The sequence below is a fragment of the Cariama cristata genome, unplaced genomic scaffold, assembly GCF_000690535.1.
Source record: "Cariama cristata isolate BGI_N322 unplaced genomic scaffold, ASM69053v1 scaffold1569, whole genome shotgun sequence".
In the NCBI taxonomy this organism is placed as follows: Eukaryota; Metazoa; Chordata; class Aves; order Cariamiformes; family Cariamidae; genus Cariama; species Cariama cristata.
Window position 1 is genome coordinate 10,210 of NW_009637206.1, and position 24,760 is coordinate 34,969.

At 37.9% G+C, this 24,760-nt stretch overlaps 1 protein-coding gene across 2 annotated transcripts in view; it reads right to left on the minus strand.

Moving 5' to 3' along the window:
• Positions 1-534: 534 nt before the first annotated feature.
• The window catches only part of GNAS (GNAS complex locus), a 92,641-nt gene continuing 68,415 nt past the window's right edge, over positions 535-24,760 (minus strand). For both annotated transcript variants that reach the window (XM_009708191.1, XM_009708189.1), the window contains 7 exons: positions 8,164-8,218; positions 6,341-6,435; positions 5,527-5,585; positions 3,531-3,651; positions 2,333-2,463; positions 1,787-1,854; positions 535-975 (listed from right to left, as the gene is read on the minus strand). In XM_009708191.1, the coding sequence (XP_009706493.1) occupies positions 829-975; positions 1,787-1,854; positions 2,333-2,463; positions 3,531-3,651; positions 5,527-5,585; positions 6,341-6,435; positions 8,164-8,218 (676 nt within the window). In that variant the 3' untranslated portion in view covers positions 535-828. The remainder of the gene's footprint in view (positions 976-1,786; positions 1,855-2,332; positions 2,464-3,530; positions 3,652-5,526; positions 5,586-6,340; positions 6,436-8,163; positions 8,219-24,760) is intronic.

Genomic DNA, 24,760 nt, shown 5'->3' on the forward strand with positions numbered 1-24,760 from the left:
GTCTGTACAAGAATAATAATCCAGCAGTAAAATAAAAAATGAGGGGAGGGAAGAAGAAAAAGAAGGGAAAGACTGTGAGGACTACAGTCCAGATAATGATTTTTATAGCAGACGGGATCATCAGTGGACAAACTGAAAACAGTGTGTGGTTAACTCTTTCTGCAATCACAGGCCATACGCAGTTCAATTCATAAAGGTCCATGGTTGTCTTTAGACCACCAAGACTGGTTTTAAAAATACCCTTCTGAAAGGTAGCGGTTGGTTTTTGCACTGTCTAGGTCTGTTGTAGAATTGTCAGTATTTCCGTTCAAAGCCACATTACAGTCAGAGAACCAAACTCAAGTGTCTGTCTTCAAACTCGGTCTGTGACTTGGCACCTTCTTTAGTCTGATGCAGTGAATGATACAAAGTGGAGATCACGGGTTATATGATTACGCCCACAACAGTGCTAAATTACCTAAAGTTTTCTCTCCCCAATTTTTGTTTTAATTTTTTTATCCCAAATTCTTTCAGATGCTCCACATCAGGGCTTTTAATTAATTAGTTTTTATTTCTTTTTTTTTTTTTTCTTTTTTGTTAATAACAGTGTTAGGGAATCCTCATGGAAATGGCCTTTTAAGTGTTAGGGGCCATCTCAAACTGTCCGAGGGGTACAGAAGCAAGCTTAGAAGTGCTGCTATTGTCCAGCAAGGAGAAAAAGTTGAGGGGTGCAAATCAATGGGAGATTCAAACAGTTCTCTTCCACCCTATGTGGGCAAGGGTGTTTTTTTTTCTTTTTTTTTAATAAGGAATAAGGAGTCCAAAACACAGAAAAAAAAGTGCTCTCCATCACAACAACTCGTATTGGCGAAGGTGCATGCGCTGAATAATGTCCCGACAGTCATTGAAAACCCTCCGGATGTTCTCTGTATCCACTGCACATGTGAAGTGGGGATAGCAATAGTGCCTTCCATCTCCACTTGCTGTGCTGATTCTCTGTTAAAAGTAAGAGAGAGATATCGGGTTAAAATAAAACTGACTAGGGAAAAACCCCCATGTTTTCAAAACTCAGATGAATGAAGGTTAAGATCAGTATGCGTGAGTTGTGTTTTCAAAGGGTGTAACCTCAGTGGCAAAATGCCCACAATTTTTCACTCTCTCACCTAAAACATGAGATTTAAAATGATCAGAATCAAACGGTGAAAAGGACACTGCATACTGAATTTCAGAGTTGAATGAGAACTCAAGGAAGTACTATTATTTATATGCAGCTTTGGTGAATTTAGCCACACAACTCCTAGTCAATTTGTCCATGAGGAAAGTGAGGTTTTGCCTCCTTGTACAAGGCTGTTATCCTTGCTTTACACTTACAGAAAGCCGCCCTCAAAATTTTGTTTTGCTCCATTTTAAATTGAGTTGACAATTGGATTGCTATGCTCACCATTACAAATAATTGTACTAATATTTTTTTAAAATCTATGTCTATTATAGCTTCAGCTGAACAGTAATGGGAAAGATAATATGAGAAGAACATTAATATTTTACAGACGATGCATTCTATTTGAGGCTTCTTAATTGTCACCAATTTTTTTGCTATTTAATTACGTACTGTGTCAACATACAAATATCCAAAGAGCAGCTAACACACAGCAGTAAAGCTCTTAAACGTAACAGTGTTTGAATGCAGTGCAGATGTTAAATATAAACAACACAAAAAGTGACAGCATTCTGTAATAGTAGAAGGTGCATAAGAGTTTATATTTGAGAAGAATCACTTAAGAAATACTGAAAGAAAGGACATACTTACAAGAAACTCGTCTCTAATAAAATACTTGGCCCTTGTAACTCTGGGATCCTCACCAGGCTCTGGTGTTGCTGATTAATAATAAAGTAAGTATCTCATTAAAACAGATGCTTTTTCATGATAGTGACTAAAATCATAACTTGCTCTGTTTTCTGCTCACATATGATAGAAACATACTTTGCAAAACTGACTATAAGACAGATAAGACAAACCATATTACTTAAACCAGCAAGATTTCAGGAGAACAAAGGAATATTACAGGGTCCATAGTACCAGGCATTTGGCAGGCCAGAGAAATGACCACAGATATGACAAGGTGGAGTCCAGAGGACATATTAGTGACAAGCTGAACTGTGGTCTATACCAGCAAAGTAACATGATTTTGGCATGATGAAATTATAAATATAATTTAACATTACAATTTGGCTGAAAGACAATGAATGTTACATCTACTTAAGAGTTTTCAAGTCTTACCTGAAATTACCAAAAACATTACAAACGGGATTAACAAGGAAATGATGAACTGCTAATAAAACTTAAAAATCTTACCATCATCTGGTGTAGTGTAGCGAGCAAATTCTGGAAAGTAGTCTTCAATTTTAGATTTCCCTGCCAAAACTTTCTCTGCTAGCAAATCTTGTTTATTCAGGAAAAGAATTACTGAAATGGTCCGTAGCCACCTGTACAAAATTGAAATCAAACACTCTGAGAAGGCACAGCTAGGATCATACAGCAAAAAGTTCGGGAGACAACAGTCATGACACACTATAATAATTTTGAAAGGTTCATTTTATACTGGAATCCAATGATGTAATTCTGGGTGTGCACACCCTCAGCTCGGTTCGTCTGCTTCTAACATGGGCAATGAAAGTTGCCCACTTTCTCTTGCTAATCCAAATACATCAAATAGGTGAGCATATCCACTTTTCAGTGTGTTACTCTGTCACCGCTTTAATTACTTCAGCCTCAATATGGCAACTACCAATTTGTAACTCTCCAGAGTTTTCTTCAATTAGATGACTGTATTAGACATTACTGTAACAAGTAGGCAGTTGTGATCAAAGACTAGCTTGGACTGTGCTGTGAGAAGCAAGTAACACAGGCTACACTGCCGTTGTGGGTTAACCCTGGTGGGCAGCAACGCATCACACAGCTGCTCACTCACTTTCCCCCTCAGTGGGTCAGAGAAAGAGGAAAGGAAGAATAAAAGCAAGAAAATTTGGGGGTCGAGATAAGAAAATATAAATAATAATTGTTTAATAAGTGAAGGATAAGTGGAAGACAGAAGAGAACAAAACAAAACAAGGGATGCAAAGGCAATCACTCACTACCTCCCGTGGGTAGACCAATACCCAGCAAGATGGCTAACCTTCCTAAACCCCTCCTCTTTTCCCTGTTATTCCTGAGCCTGACATTATAACGGTACAGAATACCTCTTCGGTTAGTTTGGGTCACTGCCTGCTTGCGTCCCCTCCCAACCCACTGTGCATCCCCAATCTATTCACTGGGAGGGCAGCATGAGAAACAGAGGCGGCCTTGATGCTCTGCAAACACTGTTCAGCAACAGCTACAACATTAGTGTGTTATCAGTACTGTCTCAGTCAAAATCTAAAACATGGCACCATATGAGCTGCTATGAAGAAAATTAACTATGTCCTAGCCAGGCCCAGTACACAAGTCTTGACTACAGTGTAAGATAGGATTACTAATTTATGTGACACGAACAATGAAACTTCAATTCACAGACCTGTTGTTCCAGATACTCTTGAAGAGGTTTAGTGCTTCTTGAAGCCGATTGGTCTGATTGTCCTCTCGTATAACCATGTTGTAGCTACTGCTCGCCACCACAAATATGATAGCAGTCACATCTAAATCAAGAAATACCCGTTAGTTAATACCAAACTTCAGGAGAAATATCCAGCAACCCCGAAGTTCAATAAAAAGCTGCCAGACTTTCAGCCTCATGAAAAGTACACGCTGGAATGCTATGGCTGACAGCTTTCTAAGTACCAGAAATGAAAAAAGAAAGTGAAGAAACCATTGAAGATAGAAAGGGCAGGCCACAGAACAGAAGCTGACAGAATGACAGAAAATGTAGAAAAGAAAGGAACAGAGGCAAGAGAGAGCAAGTGAAGAAAAGTGTACAGAAATTTAGAAAGCAACCCTGAGCTATCAAAATAAGGCAGGAAGGCCCTTGGGGGAAGACCTCAGGACAAATGGCACACTTGATCTGAGTAGTAATAATAAAAATAGTAGATTGCTCTGAATTCGTGGTTCATTGCTCTAGTCCTTCTATAGCATACTATGCTGCTTAGAGCCCCCTGTCTCCTTCCTAGGAGATACTCCCAGGACCTCAGAATCCACATCTCTGTGTTTCTGTGTGGCTGTGCAGCTCCAGACCCCTTACACTGACTTCCAGGCTCATCTACCTCAGACGTCAACAGCAGAAGAGATGAGTCAGACCATGAGGTAACAGGAAGAGGAAAGAGCAGAGGTAAATCCCAGACAAATCAGTTATTAATAGCACAGAAGAAAATATTGCACAGTAGTTCCACACATACATGAATGACAGTAACCGCAGCAAAATACGATAAAGTTGCATTCTACTTTATCTGTTCTGTAGGATCCCATTATAACTTTTCTACAAAAAGATAGACTTTTGCATAGCTTCATAAATATTTTGTCCATACAACAAAGAAAGAGACAAAAATGTTTTCACCAACTCTAGCTTTAAAGAAAACTTATATGGAGAAAGGTTTCACATCTAAACAGAGATAAAGAGTAAAATAAACAGCTGTAGTGAAGGTACATGTAACACTTCAGGATACACACAAAACTACCTAATTTAAATTGTGTAGGAGTTAAGAATATAATCACCTGAACTAAACTGATGGCAACATCAGTCTTAAGACTCCAGATCTTACAAAATGCCTGCAGACATTTCAGGTCCTACCCGTATCTAGGCTGGTGTTATGTTCGCATTCTAAGGAATCTAGCTTATATGCAGGTTACTTAAATGAGGGTATGTGTTTATTTGTTTCCATTAGGGGCCTTTCCCTTAGGGCTGTTCTTCAAGACATTATATTAATATGCCTGGCTCCCTAGAAAAGTGCAGATTTATAAACTCCATCATAAAGTTCTTTGATAAGGGCATTTTGGGGCTACACTATACGATGCTACAGTATATTACATTTTGTAAGCGACACTATGTCTAACAAGACAGATGTCCCCTACAATCTTGTACTGTGTTAATGGGTCAGCGCCAATTTGGAAAGAAGCACCCATGACATAGCAATGTGGCTGCAATTATGTGCAAAAATACGATATTCTGATTTTACACATATATTAATTATCTTGCAATTGTATATTTTGTATAGGCACAAACACATATAAACCACCAATTGGAAGACAGAATATAGCTTGGAATTTAACACTCGCATAGCTGGCAAATAATGCACAAACCCACCACCAAAAAACCTAAATAAACAAAGAGAGGGAAGTCGAAGAAAATGGACAAGCTATGTTAAGTTATCAAACTTGAATTCTTTTCCACCTACATTCTCCCTAAAGATATTCTATGCAGTTATAAAAGTTTACATGTTAAGAAAAATTCCATCCCGTATGACTGTTATGGTAAGCTACATGGAACAGAAGATGGCTTTCACACAGTGAGAAAATTAAGATTGAGCATTAAAATTTTGCAGAGAACTATTTTATAAAACAAACATAAATTCTAATCGTACCATTAAAACACTGGATCCATTTTCGGCGTTCATCTCGTTGCCCTCCAACATCAAACATACTAAGAAAAAAACACAGAGTCAGAATACATTTTGTGTTTGGGTCTTTTTTTTCCCCAATGCAAACAGAAAATGCAAGACATTCTAGGACTTCTGTGACATAGAAGCTAACATGAATTGAGGATTAAGAGAACCTGAATAGGTAACAATCCACCAACATATGCACGCAGAGCTTTCATCACAAAATATTAATTATGTTTACTTTCACTACACCTACACTCGAAGGTAAGTAATTCTGGCGTACGTACATTGCAGATTCATTTTCACCCTTACAAGCTAAGACATTAAAAAGGTCCTACAACAAGTCATTTGCTGAAACAAGTATCACAGATCTAAAGTGAACAAGACCAGGTTAAACCTCAGCAGTTTTTGTTCGGGTCAAGCAATCTTTCTAACCTGGGACAGTAAGGAGAACATGCATTTTCTGTTACTTAGATATGTACAAAGTTTTTAGTTAAATATGTCACTACATAAACTAGCAATGAATCAAATATGCAGAAAACGCCTTAGTAAAAAAAGATTTAAAACATTTTGTTCTTTGTGATTTAAAATAAAAGCAGGAAATTGCACATCAATTTGCATTTCTTTTTAAAGCCAGACTACTCAATTAAAAAAATCATAAAATACTCGCTCTCTATTAAACATCAACTTGAGAAATACAGTAGTCTCAATCACTAGATGGTAGACTGTCCTCCAGCATACCCTGGTATTTGTCTGCATCGTATTAAAAAAACAAAACAAAAAAAAAAAAAAAAACAAAAAAAATAAGGATATCCTCAGAAAATTTACTTTATCCACCTGAAACTTGGTTTCAAAAATTCCTGATGTCAAAACTCTGCATCTGAGCAGATCCTAGAGCATAAAGGAAAAGTCACTGATTCAACACAGATACTTCATAATTCTTCATATATCCAGCAACAGAAATAAAACCCCTTTACCCAGTGCTGACCGCGTATGCTGGACTGCAAAAACAGGGAACAGAGCATTATGAAGCTGCATTTAAGGTTTTGGTCTTGAACATGTGTGCACACATATGGGTGTGCTCAACTGTTAAAGTACATACATTTTCACAAGCAGGTTGTAAGTGCCAAGCTTGGAATAGGAAACATTTACAGGCCACTTAAAGCAAATGCAAGTGTTCAGAACAGCACAGACCCATCCCTAGAGATTAGATGATGCATTCACAGATTTCAGTGGCACGCAACAGGATCTTTAAACTACCAGCAAATAATTCTTAACCTCAGAAGAAAGATCCCTCCCCTTGCTGTTCAGTGCTTGGGTATTAAAAGAAGTATCTAGGTGTCAGAATTTTACTTTTTTTTTCCTTCAAAGAACCAGAAGCTCAACCACTTAAATCTTGTAAGAATTGGGCTTTTCAAAGATAAAATTTGAAATTTCCCATAGAGATCAAGATTATAATCAGAAGTTGTGAGCTACAAACAATTGTAATTGTTGTGAGCGCTACAAAATCCTATTAAAACCAAACTGTATTGGCTTTTATTTATTGTGTATTGCAAAGCAGTGACAGCCATATACAGTACCTAGCCTGTAGCTGATCTAAAAGGAGCTAATTTGCATAGTCTGCAGACTGAGTACACAGTCCAAATAATACTACAAAATAACTACAAAATAGCACTTTGCTTTCAACTAAAGGTCTTACAATTTAGGACTTAAAGTTTTGGTGTTCTTCACAATGGGTCTAAATAGCAGATAAATTGTAACATTTGCAGTAGGCTCATAGCTAGTCTCCATATATAAAACTGATACTTGTTTTAAAGCTTTGTGTCTGAAGATTAGTTGCTGCAAATTTCAAATAGAATAACATATATTTTTAGTATTTTGTTTCTTGAAAATAGATTTCAGTGATAAGAAAGGCTCATTTACAAAAAAACTCAGATTTTTAAAAAGATGAATGATTAATTTATTCTTGAACAACTTTAAAGGATACAAACTGCTTTCTCCTCATCAATACTATCTGCAAAAGTTTTGGGATGTTAATATGCTTTTTGGTTATTGATCTTATAAAAGTACACTAGATGCCTAATTGCATTATTTATAGGCAGAAAGTTAGGAATGTACATGTGATTTTGGATTAGGGATTTGGTCCTAAAAAGATCCTCAGATTATCTGTAACAAAATGAAAATTACAATTCCTATGCTGATAAAAATATAATCTTCCAACAAGGTTATTTTTACAAAAATCTGGTTTACAGTGGGAGCCAGTGGGGCTGAGAAGATACCAACCAATTCTGCATCAAAGAAAGTGCACGACGGTTATTCAACAAGGAGAGCAAAACATTTAAATTACTCATTTAAATGGATATTTGAGTTTTAGTGTCACAGAAGTATGATGCAAGTCTTGAATCTAGGCAGATTTTAATTTCACAGTACATTTACATGTATAAACATAATCTCAATCCTAATGACAAAGTGATTTTTACTGGAATACTAAGTATGTACAGTACTTTGTGATACCTGTATTAGTACCAGAAATGGCAACTAGAAAATTAATGGGACTGTTATCCTCAAAGACAGAGCAGGCAGACAAATTGTGTAATTTCTTAATGAAACTTTCCTTACCTGGTCAGATGGTGTATACTCATTTTGTTTGACTATGTCAATCTTGTCTAGAAAACTGGGGAGAGGAAAGAAAAAGAGGAACTTTTTATTCTCAAATTAGACGAACTATCTAATGCTTTAGTAACTGACAGGTCCCCAGATAAGATTTGTTATATTTTAATGCACTCAGATTCACAAAATGCTGAATACACTTAAATTGCTCAACATACGTGCGCTAGTATTTAAAACATGCATTTCCTAGCACCACCCAGCAGAGGGCCAAATCCACAATTTTATTAATTGGGTCTGGTAATCTCATTCCAACCTTCTCCTGCTCCGCTCCCTCTGCTAACACACACACACGATTAGTCTAATTTAGGTAACTTATTCATATAAATTGTACAATATAATCTGCTACTGCTAACAGTAAAGCAATGACTGAAATAAATTGCCTACACATAATTTTCCTGAAAGTAAGATGAATTCTTTTTTTAAATTTATCGTCACTGTAATTCTTTTAATAAATGAAATCCCTAAACCAATTTCATTGCAAGTTCCAGGTAGCCACGTCCCAGATTCACAAATCAGAAACCAAACCCCCACTAAGATCAGCAAGGCTCCTGAGTCCCCAGTTTCAGCGCCTGCTTCCCAACTGACTTTCTAAAACACCTACTGAAGAGCAGGGGAAGGAGGAAAAATAACTGTATGTTTTAACAGCGGCTTCAGTGTAATGCCCTTTTACCAGGAACTAGATGACCATCTTGTTTCAGAGACAAATGAAAAGTAATTTTTGTTTAGCCTGAATTACAGAATTTTAAACACATCAAAATGTGTCTTAGTAAACATGCTACTAAAAACATGAGACAAAGTAGAAAGAAATTTCCATCATGAAAAGTGGAGACAGATATAGAAGGATAAAACTGATGATAAATTGTTTTCTGTAATTTGCAAGCTGGATTTTTTTTCCTCATCTCTTCCAGGCTGTTAAAGTAATTTTATTTTTTTTTTTAATCCAAAGGAAAAGTAGTAAAGCTCTTTGTTCAGTACACAAAGGCTGTTAAATATGTACAACAATCATGAATTCCAACTAGAACGAGTGTCTGCGCATTATATTCTCCCCTAAGACCGCAGTTTCAGAATCATGTGGCAATTTCACAAGTTGGAGGATGCCTGAAAAATGCTCAGAACATAACATGTTCATAAAGATATAATGGGGATTACTATGATGGCCCACGCTTTCTGTACTGAATTTATCTAAACGTAACATTTGATGCCATGTTCCACAAGAAATGGATTTTTGGTTTTCTTTTTTTTCTTCTGTTTTTAAACACTCTGCTAATCAGCTTAATGGATTTTGGAAACTGACAATTAGAAAATAACAACAAGATATTGCTAAAACCTGGAACTGAAAGTACAAACCTCTTACTGTTGTTTATGCAGACTATTTTTAGGCCTATGATTTCCTTGAAAAACATCAGCCACATAGGAGCAGCCGTACTGTACTTAAGATGAATTCCAATAGCAATGTTCATGCCAGGTAAAACAAGTACGAATGGAATAAACATTTCTTCTTCCCCCCCAAAACAAGTTCCAACATTCAGTAACATCTGATACTCGTAACAATACTCATTCAAGAAGCAAGTCTTTCACTGTGTGATAGTTACCAGAAAACCTACCCTGCTTCCAGTAGCATTTTAGGGAAAACAGAGCAAAGCAATACAGTAAATGAAGATTTCCTCCTGTGCACATGCCTTTTCATAAAAGTCTGCTCTAGAAACTTTACAAAGGGCTAAAGACATTAAAAGACAGTTTTATTTTTTGCTCAAACGTGAAGGACGGACATTATTCTTTCAGTTGGTCAACTGAAAAATAAATGTGTCTGTAACGAGAAAAGAGTAGCAGAAAGTTGATCTAGTCTGATACATCTGAAATAAGGAGCAACGGTGGGAGCATGAGAGTTCAGAAAAGATCAATACACTACGTTCAGAGACCTCTAAGTCAACGTTAGTCAGGGCCAAGAATTTATCCAGTAAATTAAACTAATAGTCAAGTCAGATGAGAACAAAGCCTAATTCAAAATACAAACGAATTCACCATCACAAATTTCTATTTTTAATTCTTGGTATGCTCTACCCAAAACACAAGTGAGGCCACTTCAGTACTACTTTGTGTGCTGCATTCACTGCTGTTATAGATTGTTCTAAGCCTACCGGAGATATGCCCATCTACTATGTCAGCAATTAATTTCACAGGGAGAAAGAAAAGTGACTTTGGTGCAATAATTCAAATAAAACTGTCAAACCATGAAACCAAATTTTATACTGTGAGCAAGTCTTGCACCAAGTTACAAAGTTTTTTTCTTCTGTAAAATTTTCCCAGAGATTATATGGGAAAACTATTTTCCAGAAAGCAAATAATTCATTCAGCATCGCGGCCAATTCTCGCTTAGGGCCAGATTCTGGACATGACTAAGTAACAGGATCAGTTATTGCTCTGCAAAATACTGTCGCTTAGTATAAGGCACTTTTGCCTGTGTTATAAAACATTGATACTGCTTTGACACGTTAAAAAAAAAAAAAAAGACTTCAGGTCATTTGTAGTCAGCAACACTTGAGAAGCAGCATCTCTAGGAGAGCAGCAGATGTGTTCCACAGATATTAAAATGAAAGGTATTAATAAAAATTTAAAACAATCTGAAATAAAAAATGTGCTTTATTTTTGGGTTTCTTTCTTCAGCTTGGGGAAGGAAAAACACGTGAAATGTTTTAAACAGATCTTTGTGAAGAATCAAGTGTCTTTGATTTTAAGGGGTGCACTTAGGAGGCAGACTTCATACAGAGAGGTACACAGAAGCTTTCCATAGCTCTTGCAGTTCAAAGTAATTGTCATACACATATCCGCAATTCTTTCCAAATTTTTAATAAGCCTATTATGTCAAAGCCATTTCCCAATTTTCAGATCAGATATATCCCAGTTACTGATCTACTCTGGAGTTCTTTCCTACAGAGAGAGTTGTTTTATCCCTATGTGGGGGGAGTTTCCTTAATGAACAATGCTGCTGCCAGATTAAGAACTGCAGCCGGCACTCATTTTTCCCCACTGAAAAGGTATGTAACACATTAAATCTTTCACCTCAAGAAACACCGCAACTTCACTGTTTTGGGAAGAATGGGGAGGGGGCAATCAGACTGCCTTTCCTTGAGCATTTCCTGACAATCTTTTCAAGACACAGTAACTCGAAACTTTACTCTCTGTGATTTTACGAAATGGTTGGCAGACAAGAATTTTTTGAATTTTCTTTGCTTTGTGAAGAAAAGCTTTTGTTTTCAGTCTAGAATAACACTGAAAAGGTCTCTTCAAACTGACAACACACCTGTATTTGAAGAGCTTTATTTCCATCACAGTTTTTTTTTTTTGTCAAGTCATAACCTGAATTTATATACAAAATGTGTCTCTTAAAAGACATATCAAGATCTCATCTTTAGTGTCAGTAAGACACTGCAAATAAAGAACTCAAATTTTCAATCCCAACTAAGTACAACATTTGTTTACAACTTATAACCCTCAACAGTAGTACTGGAACTCCGTATTTGTTAAGTTTCTTGCCTCTGAAAGCCTCAAGGTATTTTACAGACAGTAAATCATACTCACAACTCCTGCCTGCCTTCATTCATGTTGCATTTCCTGCCTCTACCATCGCATCCAGAAATGCACACCTTACATTAACCCTGTTTTAAAGGTAGGCACACAGGCAGTAAGTTAACTGCACAGAGTCCCTTGAGTCAGTGGAAATGGAATTTTCATTTCCTCTGAGTCATGTGTTTGCATCAAGATATTACTAAAAATTAACCAGAACATTACTAAGAATTATCAAGATTTTACTAAGAATTAAAGTTGTATTTACCCCAATCACCTTTAAAAGAGTCTTTACAATTCAGGTTTCTATGTCTGAAAAGAAATTAATATTTGTTTGCTGATCTTCCTAAAGACCAAACTGTGCAAATGCCCAGCAGATTTTTATTTATTTATCTATAACCTATCAGGACTACAAAACTAACTCAAAGCTCCCTAAAGTAGTTTCAAGCTGAAATTTAACTCAACATTAATAGCGTTCATAAACAAGAGTGTATTTTTTTTATTTCCCAGAATAGATCATGCTTTACTTCTACTTTACTCCCTTTTTAGTCCTTGCCGTAATCCTTTATATTATTCAGCAAACGCTTTCTAAAAGCTAAACAGTTAACTATTTGATAAATTCTTTCTTTAGCTATGTTGTCTATGATGAAGTTAGAGTCATGGGTTTAGTACAAACATATAATACTCTCTTTAAAATAGTATTTGAGCTCAGAAATATACGATGTATGTACTGTAACTTTAGCACAGTTTAAAAAACACGCTAATACAGAAGAGTTTTCCAAGCCCTGAAAAGCCAGGTCTGTTACGGGGTCAAAACCATGGCTTCCCATGCAGGCCCTACACTGACAGTAACTCCAGGCCACGAGGATTATTTTCCGTTGCAAGCGTGCATGTACACATCGACTGTCCCTCAAGTCCGTCCGCTCCTGCTGTTCTGGGGAACAAGCAGGATTTTGGCAGGGGGAAGGAGGGCGGAAATCCTATTCCTAAAGACTTCTTTTACATTTCAGCTAGTTTATTTTGCAAGAGAAGCAGAAAAGCAGGCAAAGTTACCAGAATGATTCCAATAAAATAAGCAAACATTCCATTTGCTAGTATTTATGGTATCCTGCAAACATGGACAGCATATGAAATCAAACTTGTCAGGCTTTTCCTCAAAATTAAGTTAAAAATTGGAATTGGGACATTAGTAGACTTTTTCTTTGTTTTTAAAGATATAGTGATATTTTCTATGATTTGCAAAGGTGGAGTTTTTACTGTTAAGGTGGTCACAGGAGACATGCCACAAACACGTTACTGGACGATTAAAAATACTCAGAAATGCACAGCTCTTTTTTCCCCCTAAACAAAACTAAGTAAGGAGACAGAAAAAAAAATGCCACCAAAAAAAATTGCCACCAAAATCTTTGCAATTACTTTAACTACTTCACGAAGAAAATTAATTAAAAAAAAAAACCAACGCTTTAGATACAGGCACATAGGGACAGTACTGAAACAAATATTATTGGTGTAATTATGAGAGCACTGTATTGCATGTAAAAACATCTCATATACAATGTTCCTGCAATGAAACACTGCATGTCAGTTCTCAGACATAAGGACCCTATTCAAAACCAGATTTATATTGGAAATTAACTTCAAAATGTAGTGTAAGACTTGAACAGAAGTAAACCAAGAGACAACTCTACAAAACTTTCCCAAGAAGCTCCAAATATTTTTTTTATTTCCAATTTCAAGTCCAAGGGTTATTATGATTTCCTTATCGAAGTAGCAAGTCACACAAAGATTTAAAAACAGCCTAAAGCTCAGAATTTAATTATAGATACTATTAATGCATACATATCCCAGAAAAGTGATTTTGAGAGTGGCCCCAGCTGTAATTACAGAAGAACCTTGCAGCATTCCAGCCACTTGGAGGCGGAGGGGCACCATGGGTCTAATTTTGAAGCAAATAATGAGAAAGCTGAAAAGTATGACTCCATATATTTGGAATCATCTTGTGGTAATCAAGGTTACAGTTCCTTATATGGTGTGGAGAACATGAAGCACACACAAAAAATAGAATATTAAAACTACGGGCTATAAGGAACTCCAACTATTGCAAAAACCCCTAAACATACCCCACCGACCAGCCAGCAAAGCCCCTTTACTTACAAAGCCCCCATGAAATACAAACCTTGCCCTAAAAACAAGGCTGGCGACGCACCCGGCTTCCTAAACTGCATAATTAAAAAAGCGTAATCCGCCGGGAGGCATGAATGAATTTTAGACAAATCCAGCAGAAGGCAAACCATCCCATCAAAACCCACTAGCGATCGAAACGAAAAATAGGGAAAAGGTAGGAGAAAAAGAAAAATCTATTTAAAGAGGTTGTAGTTGTCTCTTTTTTTTTTTTTTCCCTCTGCCTGTCTAAAGTTAGTCTGGCTTAGAGGATGCACTAACTTTCCCAATCAGTTTTACATTACAGCACAAGTCCAGAAATAGCTCCCAGCCGCCTTGGCCTCTAGCACGGTTGCCATGACAATGGAACCACAGTGCTATAAATAGCTCATCAGCACCAAATCTTGTGAGACACATCTGGAATGGGGCCAGCCCAGCCCCGGCCTGACAAATAAAAATAGGCACAGGCAGTTTCAAAGGCTGGAAAGGTACAATGCGGCTCAGCTTGTGTGGAGTGGCAAGCAGAGAAATGGTTTTGATTGCTTGTTAGAACGAGATTTATTTGATACGAGATTGGGAGAAGTATAAAAGTTACTTTATTGCATACTAAATAGTCAGTCTTTCTGGAAGGTCTAATTTTCTTTCTTTTCCCCTCGTCTGCAGCAAAACCATACCGCTTTTGAAACTGTAACAATGCAGTCTTTTGCCCAGGAGACCATTAAAATAAGGAAAAACAGAAGACAAGAAGAGAGGTCTTCAAAACTTCCCCCTCTAACTATTTCTGTATGTTTTTGGCTCATGCATATTTACGCACTCCTGTGAGCCGGAGAGGCATCCTGGATGGGATCCTGCACAGGCTGGACCGCTTTGCTCTGGTTAAAATCATTCACAGGCTGCTCAGTGCCTCCATGAGCCTGCTACGAGATGCGGTTCCCCAAACCCCTCTGCCAGGCGGTAGCGACGGCTGCTCTCCTCCTCACCCTCAGCATCATCGCTTCGGACCCTCAGGAGGGACAGAACTGCAGCCGTGGACTACGCTGAGGTTACAAACCGGCTGTGTCTGCAACTCAGGCCAGACCTGAGCCGTGCCTTCAGAGGTGGAAGGCAGAATCAGTAGTTGCAGCATAACCCAGCCCACTTTCCAACGGCTCTGCTTGAGAAAACTGCCTTTTGAGCAAGCATTTTCTTTCACTTAGTGGGTGAGAAAATGTATTTTTAGCACAGGCTCTTGATCAACCCATTCAATTACATTCAAATTATCTGTGTGGGAACAGAATGTTATGTCAAAAATGTTATTCAGTATATTTGTCAATATTACCCAACAGAAGACATTTGTATAATCAGGAGATTCAATATTTTCTACGGCATATGAAAGCAACAGTTCAGGAATGAGACTGAAGTTGTAAGACTTTGCTATTTCACAGACACTGGAAATAGCAGGCAGCCTGATACAGCGCAGTGAACACCACTCCCAAAATATAAGATCTTAATTGCTCTATCAAAAACCAATAGAGACTACAGATGGTAATAAAAAAACCCTGCAACTAGAATAAGCATTACGCCACAGTAAAATATCTTCTGTATGCCATAAAGGCACCGTGCATGCACTCCACACAAACTGCACCATCAGCCCACAGGATTCCTTTAGGTCCCTACATGGATATTTTCATTTCTAAAAATTGTAGAGTAACTTCCATCCAGGCTTAAAGCTGTATGTAAACTTTCCTCCCCTTATCCCTTTCCTTTTACCACATCCAGTTTGCTCATTTGCTATCTGAACAATGTATGTTTCAGAAAACAGCAGTTTTCACGTAAGTATTTTGGAAAACGTACTTTATAAGATGCAATGCAGCGCAATTCAGGATTTTTTGGTTTTTATAAAGATACTCCAAGTTACTTTAAGAGCCTATAATCAACTGCAAGTTTTGATTTAAATTATATAAAAAAGAACTATATAGATTTTTTTTTCTTTGTTAAGAAAGCAATTCATAAATTATTATGAGAGCGTCTTTTCTGGCTCATATAATGAACAAACTTTCCAGTTTTGTCTGGGAGAAAGATGAGAGGGAGAGGGCTGCAGAGCAGAAAACACTACAAGGTAACCCAAACCTGGCCAATACTCCAGTCCTTCACTGGAAGGGCCTCCACAGCATCCCCAGGACGCCTGCCAGTTCCCCTCTGCCATTAACTCTTCACCTTGACTTGATGCTGCTTACAGATCCCTCCTCCTCCAGTGCTGGCTTTGGAGGGATGCCTCCCCCAAGTAGATCATTTGTGCTCCTTTATGCTTCCCACTGACGAGGGGCACATTTTATCCCGAACGTTACAGGCATCTGCCTGCGACCATACTTGATTACCAGTTTTCAAATGAAACCCGTCCGGCACAGTTTTCCCCCATCGATAACCGACATAAACCCCAAACACTTGAGGCTGCTCCAGCTGCCTTTACTCCTACTTTGTGAACTTGTACAAAGGTATTTTCACACTCTCACAACTACCAAAACAGGTCGATTAAAAACAACTCACTACTGCGTGCCTCCAAGGCTCACTCCACAATACAAGCCTGTATATGTCAAGTAACTTCAGAACAGCCCCTCTCCCCGCCCCAGAAAATTACTTCGCCATGCCAGGAAGAAACATAAGCTGATCCAAGGCCAAGATTGGGTACAGAAATGAAAGGTAACGGTATGGATGAGATCACTATGTCGTGATCTGATTCCAGGGCACGCCCAGGGCAGGAACGTGGTGTAAGTGAGTGGAAAGGAACATGGCGCAATCTCTATTAACTTTTTAAGTAGGCTGCAAAAAAGACGACAAAAAACATGGGAAAAGGTGAAGCAATTAAACGCTCACGTAACAAAATTTCTCACTTCACTTTGCTTTCTGCCTCCTCTTCCGCAACTTTTCTTCCTGAATTTTGGTGGGTCAAACACACCACAGACTCGGATCTGACTAATGATCCTGTCTATTGCAAAACACCATCAAAACTATTGCTTTAGATATGGGATGTTATCTCTTCTTTTAAAACAATTTTGCTTGCCTGCCTGCCTTCATTTTTACTTATCCCTACTAATGATTCACTATTTAAAATAAAACAAGAAGTGAATTCATCAGAAATCAAGATACCGGTCATCTCTAAACAATTCATGCATTACTGGAAGCAGAATGAAAGGCAAGTGGTGCGTTGGGACTGGGGAGTTCTCAGGGAAATCAGACTCCAGACATGAGGATGGGAATCAGGCATGATGAACAGGAGAGCTGATGTGTCAGCCTGCACTCCCGGGCTGCTTATGTGACTTACCTGCTGCAATTCCTGTCTTTCCTGATGTTTGAAATGGTTTTAACCTCCTGTGATTCTCAAAGACTGTCATCTTGAAGAATCAAACCTATATACCAAACTTAATGGGGTACCTAGTTTTCAGTTATTTCAGCAAGAACTCTGCACACTAAAGACTACAATTTTTAATTTTACACAAGGAATGAAAAGCTAAAGACTAGTACTTAATTGTAAGAAAATAAAAAATTGTTTCCATGGTCTTTACTATCTATAACACCGTCACGCTGGATTAGTGAGAATCAAGTATAGCTGATTGTGAACTTCTCTCCCACCCTGTCCCCCCTTAAATATCCATATTCTTAACATATTTTTTGCCATGTCTGTTTTCTGGAGGGTAGAAAAAGGTCTGTATCTACGAACAAGGTCAGGGATTTTTCTGTTGTAAGTTGCTTTTAACTGTAAGCTAAAGTCACAGACCTTATATACAGCAGAAGAAACCAACATAACTGGATCCCTCCTGTGCTCTGTGGGGGCTGAACTTAGAGGGAAACTTTAAATTTAATAATTTTCAGAAATCTCTTTAAATCAATCAGGTGCAACAGGGATCTTCTTAGACAAGTTTAAGAATACTTGCTGCTAACTCAGACTAAGGAGACTGTTCAAGCAAGGTCATTTAGGCAAAAAGCAATATGAATAATTTTTAATGGAATTAAAGAGTGCCTCTACAAAATATAAATTTGTTTGAAAACCCTCCAACATCTTTGAATTCAAATCAGCAAATGAATGCTGGCTTCAATTTCAGATGTCATGTTTAATATGGCAACAACCTATGCATTTTATAAGTCTATGTCCCCTACCATAAGTTGCTCTGAGCAACTAAAACAGGTGAACCTAACGGGATGTCCTTTCATTGCGTTTCAACAAAGTATTTATACAAGCCTTGTCCTCATGGTCTTTAGCTCCCTCCAGTGCCATCAAATTATTAGAATTGATTTCAGTTGATAAAGACCATCACGAACATTTAACTTTAAAATGACATTATTCTGAGAAAATTAGCAATGTCACTAATAAATAAAATAAAAATTATGTTAATAATTTAAAACGTTAATAAAAGCGTATTCCTTCAATGACTGGGACCAAAAAACACAGCCAGAAAGTTTAAAAAAAATAGTAATAAAAAAAAAGAGACACCCAAAGAGCTAGACCTGAAGTAGGAATAAAACTATACTACATGAGAGCCACAAAATGCTTTGTAAGTATTATTTATTGGTATTTGCACCATGCCTTTCAGTCGATAAAAGAATTAATAAACTAATACTTCATACTAGTTTCCATAATTTGAAGAAACAAAGCTATCTGCAAAAATGACCAAACATTCACTTGGTCATGAAATTTAGTACTAGACATACTTAAAAAAATTCATTTTAAAACAAGCAAATGATACGGAGCCACAACAGCAATTTTATACTCTTAATTTGGAGCAGTACAGTGACACTAATTTCTCGCTACTGCAAAAACCATCACTTGCAAATCATCTGTTTCTGTGTTCTTCTGCCATGCAATAAAATGAAGAAGTCAAATTTAAGTGCTTGTCTCTCCCCGGTACACATTACATTCAGGCAGATAAAAGGAGCAAGAAATTAAGCTTGAAGCCAAATTCAAAGGCTAACAATAAAGGTGTTTGTGGGAAAGCCATTCACAGAGAGTGACCATGTTTCTGAAAAAGTGTAGCCCTCTTGTATTGTCATAGAAATTTAACACATCAAACAAAAAGAACTGTCAGTCATCCAGTTTCATGATTTTGCTCTTTGCCCAGATTTTCGCTACTCCTAAAAGGAAAATCTAACATAGACCCTCCACCTTCGCTTACTCACGTTTTTTGTGATAACATCAATACATAGTCATTGACTATGGAATATTTCCCCAAACTGCATTTGAATATTTAGTGCACTTAAGCTTATAATTAAAATGGACACATCACAGAATACTGTGGCTTTAACAAAAGCTCAGACACAGCACTAATTCAGCAAGGGACATGATATGCCATTTTAGAATCTTTTAAATAAAATATTTTGGCCCTTCCCCCCTCTCTTCCTCACTGACCTACCAAATTCACTCAACTTATCCCCAAGCAGAACTTTAATCATTATAAAAATATGAACTCCTTTAAATCTCATCTCTCAGAAGAGAAGACTGGCTATAAAGACCTTGAAAAAAGTATTAAAAGCTCTAATCATTCAAATGTCTGTAAAACAGACAGTAGGATATACTTTATATTTGCAAACCATTTTAAGGTTTGCAAAATGTATTTTTTAACGTGGACTTTACTAAGGTGCAGGCTTTTAAGATTAAAGTAACAGAATTTTGAATGAAGTGTGCACAGGAAAAGTAAAATCCCTGACAAGGCACAACCTTGGCCTGTTTCCTCTCTCAGCCAAGAGTCACGTCTGCTGGTTTCAGCACAGAGAGGTTTTCCATCCCAGTTCCCCGACTCGCATACGAGCAGTCAGATGCTGCAAAACACGGAATTGAGACAGGACTGGAGTAAGTGTGCAGAGATGCGTGTGGGTGATGTACGTGCACGTGTGAGAAAGAGTTGTTCGGTGACTGCACAGGAAAAAGGAGGCGATGGGAAATTTTGGAAGGCCTTTTAAAATCCCTTATTCCCTACCTAGCTTAAGACAATGTTACAATGAGGAAGTGATAAAGCAGCTGCCTCAGGTGGAATTAGTTCTTTTAAACTAACTTTACTGACTCTATTTACTACAGTTATATAAAAGTGTTGTAATTACATAAACAATTACTCAATATATTATTCATAGAACATAATTATTTCAGCATTATAACTTAACAAATCCTCAATAGCAGAACAGATAGCTCTATCTTGAAATAGAACCTTATGGTCTATTAAGATTCACGAGGTTCTAAAGGTGACACGTACGCACTGCCCTTCCAGTCTCAGCATCCTCACTGGCCTCCTTTACACAGAGGCCAAGGACTGAGAAAGCCTGGGCAGGGAGTCTTCTCCCACAGCCCCATCCTTCTCTGCCCATCCATCATGGGTCTCTGCGCTCCCAGGCAGTGCCAGAGCCTCGACCACAAACCAACCTTCTACCGAGGTTGAACGGAACCTCTGCATTGAGATATACTGTACAAAACTCTGGTAAATTTAAACTACTGCCATATTCTCTGGAAACCTTAACTTTAGCCCTCCTTTCCTCAGGGGATGGGGGGAAAGGAGAAAGGGGAAAGATTCTAGCCATTATGGTTGTGAAGCAAGTACAAAATGGTGGGGGGAGTTCTACCTATGCAGGTAGTGTGAAACAAATTCACTGAGAGGTGGAAAAGAATTTCATCTCAGCAGGCATGAGTTCTGAAACTCCAGTGATGCTAGTTTATGCATTTTTATTTTATTACACTGAAAAGAAAGTATCACAAAGCTATTAACAGCAACTCATTTTTGCACCACAAGTGGGTGGACCCTCCGACCTCCCCCCGCCCCGCCTCCGACTTAATAACAACCAGGCAGCAGGGAATCTGAGGGAAAGAAAAGCCAAACTGAAGAGCCCAAGGTGTGCATTCACGTTCCAGAAAATTTCCAGATTCCACTGGATGACTAAAAGCCATAAGATTCCAGCAGAGAGGACACACATCTTCACCATCTCTTTATCTGCAGAAGGCAGTGTCTCACGGTTGCATTTTAAATGGCTGAAACCCTAAACTTACATTATTTATTAACAGATTAAAAATTTCCTCCTCTACATGAAAGGAACATTTAACCAGTCTCAAGAGAAGAACTCAACTAAAAGAGACACTAAAAATCCTGGGTAGAATTGCTGCAGTGGGAAAGATGAGAAGGGGTCAAAGAAAGTATTTCTCTTCCCCAAAGGTAGTGTATATTCCCACATCAACATATGTTAAGCGGCTATGAACCCAGCTGGAGCTTTGGCCGCCCTTACAAAGCTGTGCTCGATATCCAAGTCTATTATTTTGCACAAAGACATAAACCCAGCAACCATCTTATAATGTCTTACTGCAAAGAAGCACTAAAAGATGTACAGCATCCTTCAGTGTTGCACTCTTGGTTCAAATATGTGCCTAAAACTTAATGAGCATCTGACATTCACATTCCACAGATCTGGTAACAAACATGCAATCAAAGCTGTGCTAGGAAGCAGAGGCATGCAGCAGCTCTAGTGGAACGATCGTGACCCAGCTGTAGCCTGGACTGGCTCATCCATTGCTCTGATACCTGTAACTAGAAACTATGTGGTTTAAGAGTGCTGAAGACAATTCCAGGATTTCCATTTGTTCTGCATTACTGTAATTAGATCTTCCGGATCATGGTTTAAACTAAGAACAGCAGCAGAGACTGCAAGGTGGAAGAGACTCAAATCAGACAGGCCAGAGAAAGTCTGGAGAGAAAGCTCAGTGGTTCTGGTGAAAAGGAGGTGTGTTCTTACATTACTTACACCATATCAGGTGCTTATACATACACAGTCTATAAACATTATAACCATATGTGAAACACAGCTTTTATCACACTACAGTATTTTAACTCCACTTCCTCTACTCAGCAGCAAATTACCAGATTCACCACAAAAAAGGGTGCCTAAGCGCAGCAACAGATATATTACACAGAAGTTAATAATATGTGGCTACTAAATATAGCCATTCTCTGTTTTCTTCTACATTTTCCAGCCTAAGACATTTTTGCAGCATCTTGAACACACTAGCTGCCCTGTATTGATTGTGATGCTCAAAACTAGTGACAGGTGCAGAGCTCTCAATATGGCACTTTTCCCTCACCCCATCCCACCCACGTTTAGATCATACAGCTTCAGCTTGTAAAACTACAGTTATCTGCTTTGTATAAATGCACATGCACAGGAAGTCCAAGGAACATACTGCCAACAAGCAGATGAGAAAATGAAAAAATATTTGAAACGCTAATAAACCATGCCAGAATTATACACTGCATCTAAACACAGGATTTTAGGGAACATCATTGGAGTAGTTCTGTAGATAAGCATATCCTTAATTTTAATTAAAAAATTCCCTCCTTTGAATGGAACACACCTTATGATTTTCTGTTTCTTTGCTTAAAGACAATAGAATGGGGAAGGGAAAAAAAAAAAAAAAAAAAAAAAAAGGTCGATAATAATTTGCATTCGGGTCACTGACTTTCTTGATTGTGGCTCCAAACACCAAGCCTTTAAAAAGGAAAAAAACCATAGCCATCCAAGCCCCAACCTGCAGCAGAACTTCCTCCTGTAACCTACATTTATTTTTATCACTGTGAGCTGCAGATATTTAGCGGAGTTACAGTCAAAAGGTATCCCAAGGAAGAAAAAAAAAATAAAAAAATCTTCAACTAACATCATAACTGAAAAATGCAACTTTTCCAACTTTTCTAATGTATTACTGATTTCTAAGTAAGTATGGAAGAAAACTGCCATACATTTACATAGACATATACGTGTCTAACTCTGTAGAGTAAAAATGGGTTTCAGTTTTCTGCATGTCCAGCGTTAATCCATTACGATGCTTTGTGGTATGGATGTTAGGAATAAATGTGAAACAGTTCAGAATTTAAAAGATACACTATTTATATGTGAATATTACAACTTGATTTGCCCTGTAATCCATATACGTATAAAAGCAGAATATGCTTGTACAAATTCTGGTAATTACGGAGTTTTGTTCCAAAAACCCGCCATGTTTCATACAATATAAACATTGTAATTGTCACTTTATCTCACAATCTACACTGTGATTTCAATTACGCACAACAAAGGGACTGCTCATGAGAACTGAACCGAGAGGGTAAATCGCACCCCTCAATAAAAGTAACAAACCTGTGTTCATTAGTGTGTGTGTATTTCTTTTTAAAAGGTATTTGTTGAACTATTACAAACATCTCTTACAGACTGGTGAAAAAAGAAAAATGTACTGGGTGCGGCATTAATCTTTCATTTGTAAGACTTGTCTTGGGGGAAATTAGTTTCATATTCTTTACAGCCACATGACTTTATCAGAAAACCACAGCTCACAATTTCAGCAAAATTAGCAGGACCTTCTTAAATATAGCCCAGAAGAAAGCTCTGAAGGAAACAAACACATTTCACATCATTAGGGAAAGTCAGAGCTGAAATGGAGGTACTAGCCTCTGCACGGAACAGCAGAAATCCCACCTATTTTTAGTTCATAATTCCAGTAAGAAAACAGCTGGGAGTCTAATGAAATTATCTTGGTGACATATTTAATGGACTGAACACTAAAGTTACTATTTTTAAATAAAGTTCTTAATTATCTTTCAAAACAAGAAGCAATTAAGCAGCAGTGGAGCTACAGCTTCCCAAGCATCTGCTAAGGCTTGGCTCCAATCAGACTGAAACTGGGAAATGGCTCAACACCTTTCTGATTCTAAATATTGGTTGAGGGCCAGGCTCGGGGTTTGGTCGGGTGGGTTGTTTTTGTTTTTTTTTAGTTTAATGAAAGCAGTTCTGCTTTGACGTGTGCAGTCCTGCCTTGCCCCGTTTTTCCCTGCCTGTTCCCCAATCACCCTCATTATAAGCAGGGAATGCCTCCGCGCAGCTGCACAATCTGCAACCCGCCCATGTGAGAAGGTAGAGAGGAAAACAGGGAGCTCATAATGTCTAAAGAGAGCTGGTGAAAACAACAAATGATAACAAATTGCTTTGATTTTCGAGTAGTTCAGCTCCATGGAGGAGAGGTGGACACTGAAGTACTCCAGAGGCAATGGTGAAGGGTCAAGGATCTCACCTAGCAAAGAGCTCTGAAAGAGCACAGAGGAATTCACATCGTGGAGCATATAGATATTTGCAAATTTACTGAACAAGCCACAGAGATCACAATAAAGTGAGTTATAATCTGAGACATTCTTCTCAAAATACCTCTTTAAAACTAGACATTTTAATTACTGGTTGCCCTGATAACATACTGTGACAATAATGAGTATGTTGTAACCTCACTAAGACTATTCCACATTTCATACATACTATACGCCTTATTTTTGAAACAAACTTTTAACAACAGGGGTAGAGAGTTAGAGTCAGCATTGAAAATACACAGATAACATACTAGTATCTACATTTAAGGTGACATAGCAGTATCCTGGCGTCTGGAATGCCCATTTGGGGAAGATATAATCTATGCTGGTAAGACAGGAGATCTCTAAATCCATCTTCTCATCCCTTCTACAAAATCACTTAATCATGTCAAGGGTCTTGATGACTTTGCAGTACTTCTTGACATTATTACCATGAAATACTGAACAATAACATCCTTCACTCATCTGATTTCATTTAAAACCTCACACTATCCAAAATCATCCAAGGGTTTTTGCAGATGTGAGCTTTTATATTCTTGAAGAAAAGATGTATCACAACACCAATTTACAAATGGGCAAACTAAGTCTCACCCAAGTCTGGCCTTTGATAACAAAATGTGTGGGTCCTGAAGCAGTTCAGCCCCATGGAACAGAGGTGAACCACGAGTCCTTCAGCAGAAATGGTGAAGAGA